This window comes from Symphalangus syndactylus, chromosome 4, assembly GCF_028878055.3.
Source record: "Symphalangus syndactylus isolate Jambi chromosome 4, NHGRI_mSymSyn1-v2.1_pri, whole genome shotgun sequence".
In the NCBI taxonomy this organism is placed as follows: domain Eukaryota; kingdom Metazoa; phylum Chordata; class Mammalia; order Primates; family Hylobatidae; genus Symphalangus; species Symphalangus syndactylus.
Genome location: NC_072426.2, coordinates 110907467 through 110915811, shown reverse-complemented (window position 1 = coordinate 110915811; position 8345 = coordinate 110907467). Strand labels below are relative to the sequence as shown.

The following is an 8345-nucleotide window of genomic DNA, read 5'->3' as shown; positions in this document are numbered from 1 at the left end:
ACTTGAATTTTATCAAAGCTTGGAACTAAAATTTAAGACAGTTTAAATATTTTTAATATACCTTTTTCTAGATAATTTAATGTTTAACTAAAAAACCTTATCATTTCACTTATTGTGATAGAAATACAGTGTGAAAAGAACAATTTCAAACAAATTTTTATACCTGACCTTAACCAGTTTAACATGTGTTTGTAAATAATTATTATATACCATATATTAAGAAAGGATTTCAGATAATGTTATGTATGCAAATAACTAAATACTAGAATAACATAAAATATGGGAACATATAGCATTCTAATGGAATATTTAGTTTTAAGAAAAAGACAAGATAGATCTTCTGACAACATATTTATCTCATACTCCATATCATATTGACAATGACCATTTGATTAAGTTCTTTAAATTAGTCCTTGGATAGCACATCATACCAACTGAGTAAGAACTGACTCCCTAAATGCTGTGTTGACAAAAAACTTATTTGCGTGGAACCATTTTTTTTATACTTTTTTTTTTTTTTTTTTGCAAATTAAAATGTATTACTACGGTGTTTTCACCACTGAAATTTATGATCTTGGACTTTCCTTCTTGCCGTTGTATAGGGCCAAAAGAGAGACATTGGCTACTTTGACAGTCTTAAAGCAGACTCCAGGAATGTCACCAACAGCATGACTTTTTCGGCCAAATCCAGCAACCAGAGCTTCATCATTTTCCTCACCATCATTGGGTACAAAGGCTCTGATTTTCTTGCCATTCTGGATGCACTGGACCCTGACACACTTCCTAGTGGCAGAATTTGGCTGTTTGGCTTCAACTCCTACTTTTCCCAGCACCATTCCTGCAGGAGAAGCACCTCCAAAAGGGTTAGTCTTTGGGGCTGGGCCTCAATGGGCTTTCTTGGTGTTTATCATGCCACTTCTGGTCTTTTCGGTGACTACGGAACTTCCTAGCAGTATGAAGTACGTGACACTTGCCCATCCTGCCAGCGCCATGGGCCTGGGCGAAAGAGAGACTTTTAAACTTTCTAGAAACTATTTGTTCATTAAGAGCACATTGTGTTTTGGATGATTCTGAAGTGGACAAAACACTTTACTGTAGAAACACTTTAATGCTAATAGAATTATCATCCACCCTTGAATTTGGGTTTTATTTTATTTTATATTGCCAACCTGTTTATGAACAACATTAAGAGTGATTTACATAGGGCTACATGATGACAATTGTTCACCCATTTTAGGATGTCTATGGGTAATTAAATATCCAGAATTTAATTTGAATGTGGATTCTGTTTATGATATTTGTTTATATTATTGCAGGTGGAGAGATTTATAAAACAATTTTCTGATTTCTCTTACCTTGTCGCACAGATTTTGCTAAGGCTCTGCAATTTTTGTGGAATGCACTACTACTGCATTTTCTGTTAAAAAGTACTTTGAATAGTTTTCAGGATGTTATTGTAAGGAAAAAGTTAGGCCAATATTTTTACCTTTTGTAATCTTCAAACTAGCATTAAAATAGACTGTTTCCACAAAAATATAATATAGAGAAAAAATGAAATAAATCTATTTATACTTTCCTTAAACCAAGTAACTCTGGAAAATATGTATTATTATCTCCAACGTACAGATGAAGAACCAGAAAAATAGAAATAGTCTGAGTCACACAGGTAGAAGGTAAAAAGCTTGGAGCTTCCTAGTCCAAATTCATTGTTTCCTAGCCAACTCTCAAATCTATATGACATTCCCATTCCTACACTGAAAAAGAACTTCCCCTGGAGGAAAAGTTCTAGAGTCTTAAAGACATGGAAGAAGTATATACTACTCATGAATGCAACCTTGTTTTTCTCCATTTATGTGTTCTTTGAAATATGTAACTCATCGGTGAGTTTGGTTAGATTTGAAGCACTCCAGTGTCCATCAGTAAAGTTTCCTCCTTTTCAAAACTTGTTCCCCTACTGGTTTCTAAAAACTCTTTCTTGGTTTTCTTTCCACTACTCTGTGCCACAAAATCTCTCTTGTAGGCCGGGTGTGGTAGCTCACTCCTGTAATCCCAGCACTTTGGGAGGCCAAGGCAGGTGGATCACTTGAGGTCAGGAGTTCAAGACCAGCCTGGCCAACATGGTGAAACCCCGTCTTTACTAAAAATACAAAAATCAGCCAGGCATGGTGGCATGTGCCTGTAGTCCCATCTGCTTGGAAGGCTGAGGCAGGACAATCTCTTGAACCTGGGAGGCAGAGGTTGCAGTGAGCCAAGATTATACCACTGCACTCCAGCCTGGGTGACAAAGCAAGACTCTGCCCCCACCAAAAAAAAAAAAAAAAAATTCTTTCATAGACGTTGCTTACTAAACTGCCTTTCCATTACACAGTTATTTCTCAGGGTGCCCTTCTTAAACTTCCTATTTAACCCAAGATAAATTCTGCTTGGGTTATTTCACTAACTACAATGAGAGATTCAAAATGCCTATTGCTAACTCAGACTTTTTCTTCCAACCTCCAGACTAACATTCTAATTTATCTTGCATGTAAAAAATGCCATGTCAAAAACCAAAAGTAATCATATCCCTCAAATTGCCCTAGGCTGTTGTGTTTTCTACGTAATAAACATACAACCATGTGCTCAGTGCCAAGTCATAAATCTTAAAATATTTTTCACTTTGTCCTCTATTTATTAATTACAGGTAATTAATTATTCTATTAAGTAAACATTATACAGTTTTTTTATGTGTTCTACGACATGCAGAGAACAATTGTTTTCTGCACTGAGGATACAGTAGTAACACTTCATGCATTCCTGGAGATTTTGCTCTAGGTGATGAGAGAGATATTAAACAAATAATCAAAAAACAAACAAAATAAAACAAAAACCAAAATCATGAAAATCCAGCTATGTTAAGAGCTTAGAAAGAGAGGTATTTAATTCCAGTAACACATTTAATGGAACATTTAGCTTAATCAGGGAAATCAGGAAAGACTTCACAGGAAGGGAAACTTGAGATCTGAAGTATGAGCACTGAGTTAACTGGTTTATAAGGTAGAAAAGGGAGACTTCCAGGTGAGGCATTGCAAGTGTAAAGCCTGTCAGGCCAGATAAAGCACAGTGAGAGCAGCTCAAAGGGCTGAGTTGCTGGAAGAAAATTAGACTGGGGAAGCGTGATAACAGATGAGATGCAAAATGAAGCAGAACACACATGGCCTCATAGAACTTCTAATGGTTCTGTGAGAAACGGTTAACTATTTGAGTTTTTTTTTTTATAATCTACATGTTTTAAAAAATTCTCATAGTTAATGAATCCTCATATTTAGTTAACAAATCCTATCTCCATTCCTTTTTTTTTTTTTTTTTTAAATTGAGACAGAGTCTCACTCTGTCTCCCAGGCTGGAGTGCAGTAACACAAATGCTCTCTCAACCTCTGCCTCCCAGGTTCAAGCGATTCTCATGCCTCAGCCTCCCAAGTAGCTGGGACTATAGGCACCTCCCACCATGCCCAGTTAATTTTTGTATTTTTAGCAGAGACAAGGTTTCGCCTAGTTGGACAGGCTGGCCTTGAACACCTGACCTCTGGTGATCTGCCCCATTTGGCCTCCTAAAGTTCTGGGATTACAGGTGTGAGCCACTGCACCTTTCTCTTTGCTTAAAATGTTCCTCACTCATGTTGCACTTGGGCTAGCTCCTATCCAGGACCACTGAGTTGCCAACTGCACTGAGGCTCCTTTCCTTATCTTCCAGTCTGACTTAAGTAGAAGTCTCAGCTTCCTTTGGGTATACCTTTACACTAATGTCATTATACTACATTGTTTGCTTTTAAAAGTCTTAAGTAAACTCCTTGAGGGTAGCAACTATGTTTTCTTTGCATCCTTCTTTATTAGCATAGTGCTGACGATGTATGTTATAAAACAGATGTCTGTTAAATAAATAAACAAATGCAAGGAACCAAATCAGAACTAACAGCAGATGAAGTAGGGCAAAGTTTTATTCTTCAATAAGCTTGCAATGTAGTCAGAGTGGATGACAAATGGCTACAGCAAAAGGAAAATCTTCTGAGGAAAGTATGCAGGTTTGCATATGGCTGAATGTATTGGCGAAAGATTCTAGGAGTAGGTATTATTTTAGATGGGCTTATAATTAACATCATCGGTATTTCTACAGCACAAAGATGGATATTACAAGTTAAACTGGGAAGTTCAAGGCCATGTATACCCAGGAAACAAAGTCCCTATCAGTTTATATGGGCACAGGTAGGGCTTTTACTAAGCTCAGAATTACGTGTGTTAGTGTGTGAGTAAGCATGAGGCTTTGAGGGATTTGAGCATGAGACTTTCATGAATGTTAATGTTTCAAAAAGATCCAACAGACAGTTTGATGTGAGGATTAACTTTAGAAGAGTCCGGAGATAACGATACCAGTAGGAATTCTTATAACAATATTTTAGGCCAGAGGATGACAAATGTTTTCTGTGAGAGGCTAGATAGTAAACATTTTGGGCTTTGTGGGCATATGGTCTTTGTTACAACTACTCAACTGCACCATAGATGATATGCAAATGGACAAGCATGGCTGTGTACCAATAAAACATTATTTATAAGACAGGTGGCAGGCCTGATTTTACTTGGCCATAATCTGCTAGGTGAAAGTTAGTAGAAATCTAAACTGGACTGATAGCAGTGAAAATGGAAAAGAAGGGATATCTGTAAGAAAATCATGGAAGTGGAATATGTAGCACTGATTTCTTATTATGTGAGTGGCAAAAAAAAAAAAAAAAAGAAAGAAAAAGCAGTTAAAAATGACACCAAGATTTGAGACCCAGTGACTGGGAGGCTGATGGTGCCATCAAGAGTAATAGACATGTTAAGAAAGATGCCGTTTTGGGAGTGAAGATGATTATGTATGTAATAGAGAATCCAGTTAACAGAAAAAAGCTGTGTAGTACTAGGAGCAGTTCATTAAGCTATGAATAATATCGAAAACGCCAAACCTGTACCACATGGCGATGAGTTTTTATAAATTTTTTTCCAACTTTTCAATGTTTACATTGTAAATAATGAAGAGGTATATGAGTTTTTGTTACTATTTTAGCATGCTCAATATGGTTTTATTAGCATTCTATACAGAATGCATTGCTCTTTCACCCGTCCATCTGTGATATAAAACAAACCAGGCTATTATAAAAAGCATTTATTTCAGAAAATAGTAACCTATTTCTTGCTATAAATAAGTCTACAATATATGGTGCTTGACAAATCGGACTGTATTCTTTTTTCTTTATTCAAACTTCAAGAGGATTTAATTTTGATTTTAAGCAGTCAAACTGAAATAAGATTAACTATAAACTATTTTTCTCCATTTATTTTTCTGGACAGGCAAACTTTACTATGCATTTCAATTAGAAACATACTTGTCAGGTGGTAAGGAAAAAGGAATAGGTGAGTCAGCAATGGAATAGGGCAGGCTTCTTTACCAAGTCTGCTTCCTGAAAAAAACAATGATTTGGACGTGAATTATTCAGAGCCACACTGAAACTAGTCAGCAACATTGAAATAGTGTTCAATACACCTGAAACCTGTTTAGGGGAATTATTTTAACTTCTACTTCTTAAATATCTATAGAATTTCCTTGTTAAAACAAGAGCTAGAAAGAATTTCTTTAAAATTCCACTTCATTAGGAGGGGCTTGTAAACATTGCTATTATTATTCTCTATTGCGTGGAAAGTTTTGACCATAGTTAAAAATTGTGCTCCTAGCTATAACATCAAATACCTAGGACTCAGCTGCTTATGCCTTTTTATAAGTTTTCTATCTCTCATTTTTTTCATTACCATTCAATCTCATTATGTGTAACCTGTCCCAAAGATCTATTCAGACTTCAGAAAAAATTCACAAATCCTATTTCAAGTACATCGTTGATCTGAAATGTTTTTTTCCTATTGTGAGTCAAACTGAATGGCTTCTTTGGAAAGACATTTATATCTTAAACACTCTAAGGGAAATATTTTCTCTATGGAATTTTAAAAGAAGAAGTATGAAACAGTTATTTGCTGTGCGTTTGAAAAATATACTGCTGGCCATGTGTAGTGATATTTAAAACACATTTAAATTATGCCTACCTCTTCTCTGCCTTTTTATATGGAATAAAATTAATCATTTATCAAAGTTGGAGTGATGGCAGATCATACCTTGTTCTATTAATCCATAAACAGACGTGAGTATATTTGATATATTATAGAAACTCTACCAAAGACCTATTTGAAATTGAAGAAGACAATGGAAATTAAGGCCTCTGTGTGTTGAGGAAGAGGGAGCTCATGTAAATACTTTAAGTGTCTTCCCTGTTGTGCTAAATTTTAATGACATCTTTGGGGTAATTGAACTTTAAGTGAAAAAGAAATCTGATCATACAATGTGGTATTTAATATTTTCTTCCAAACAATTAATTATATAAACCACTCAAAAGAGTTTAAGTATAAACAAATCATACAAAATATTTTTATAGCAATGATCATCAAATTGGGCTGTGAGTACCCTTGGTGGGGAGGGTCAGGAAGGCTTCTCGAATGGTAAATGGGCACAGATAATTGTAAGGATAACAATTGTTAGATTTTGAATGTCATTATGTATCCTTTTGTATGGGTGAGGCGGTCATGCAGGGTCTCTTTTCTCGTGTCCCTTTCATAATTACCCTCTGACTCTTGCAGCAATAATTTTCATTTAATGACCTTTATTTGTTCATCGTTCTGTCAAATAATGCACTGTTTCTAAGGAAGAAAGCAGCAAAGTATTAGTCATAAAACTCCCGACAAAGCCCTATATCTATCCAAGCATCTATACATCATCTATCCAGCTATTATCTAACTATTTATGTATCTTAGAATTAGAATTCAGAATTGAAATTATCCTCGTGGGATGCATATTGACATATATTTACTTGAATTGGAGATGAATTCAGGCTTTTTGATTTTTTGTTTGTTTTTTGTGTCGTTCTGCCACCCAGGTTGGAGTGCAGTGGAGCAATCATGGCTCACTAAAATCTTGACCTCCAGGACTCGAGCAATCTTCCCGCCTCAGGTTCCTGAGAAGTTGGGACCACAGGTGCGCAGTCACGCTTTTTCTGACAGGAAGAATGCTACTGTGGTTTTCTTTGACAGCAGGTCTAGCTTTGTGTATTGGTTATATGTCAGACATTTTCTTTTTATAATGATTGAATGATCCAAAACATCAGCCCCAAGGCTACAAAGCACATGACACTAAAGAAGAATTTTATCAAAAATTACATTAATGATATTTTAATTTTCTCAAACCTTTCTGAATGCATCTGAATAAAAACAGTGCTTCTACATGAAAGAGAAACAGGCATGAATAATAGTTATTTGATATATCTGAGTAAAGCCTCATTTGGAATAGTTAACAGAAGTTGAGAAAATAATAGATTCTAAGGAAATATATTTCAAGCCAGGTGATTTCCAATCATTGCAGTCACTGAAAATGAATTAAAAGCTAATGATATGCCAGCTAATATTTTTCATAAAGTGATATTATTTAATTGGTGTTCTTAACCAGCATTTAGTGGCAATCATCCTATATGGTCTTCCACCAATGTATATTTTGGAGAGGATGAGGGCTTTGAAAAAAGATATTAAGGGAAAATCTGATAAATTATTTAATTCAATTACTGTAGTCATCCTAGATAATTCAACTATAATATAAAACAATATTTTATTAATAGATTTCACTTAGAGAGCAGTTTTAATAGATTTCACTTAGAGAGCAGTTTTAGGTTCACAGCAAAATTGAGAGGAAGACAGAGATTTCTCACATTTCTCTTACCCCCACGTTTTACACAAGCATAGCCTCCCCATTATCAACATCCCCCGTCAGAGTGGTACATTTGTTACAATTGGTGAATCTACATTGGCATATCATTATCATCCGGAGTCCATATTTCACACTAGGTCTCACTTTTGGTGTTGTATATTCTGTGGGTTAGGACAAATGTAAAATGATAGGTATCCAGCATAATAGCATTATGCAGACTAGTTTTACTGTCCTAAAAATTCTTCATGTTTGACCTATTTATCACACCCCCATCCCTCCAACCCCTATAAATCACTGATCTTTTTGATGACTCTAAAATTTTGCCCTTTTCAAAATGTCATATAGTTGGAAATAGACACTATGTAGTCTTTTCAGATTGAGTTTGTTCACTTAGAAATATCCATTTAAGATTCCTCCATGTCTTGTCATTGCTTAATAATCCATTTCTTTTTAGTGCTGCATGATATTCTATTGTCTAGATGTACCCAGTTTATCTATTCACCTACTAAAGGACATCTTGGTTACTTCCAAGCTT

General features: G+C 35.4%; 1 protein-coding gene across 1 annotated transcript; it reads right to left on the bottom strand.

The window, feature by feature from the left end:
- Positions 1 to 566: 566 nt before the first annotated feature.
- Positions 567 to 1006, bottom strand: LOC129480321 (small ribosomal subunit protein uS12-like). The gene is given in 2 exon segments (XM_055274043.2): positions 567 to 900; positions 902 to 1006. Coding segments are annotated over 2 exon segments (411 nt in total). The 5' UTR covers positions 979 to 1006.
- Between the last annotated feature and the right edge of the window lie 7339 nt (positions 1007 to 8345).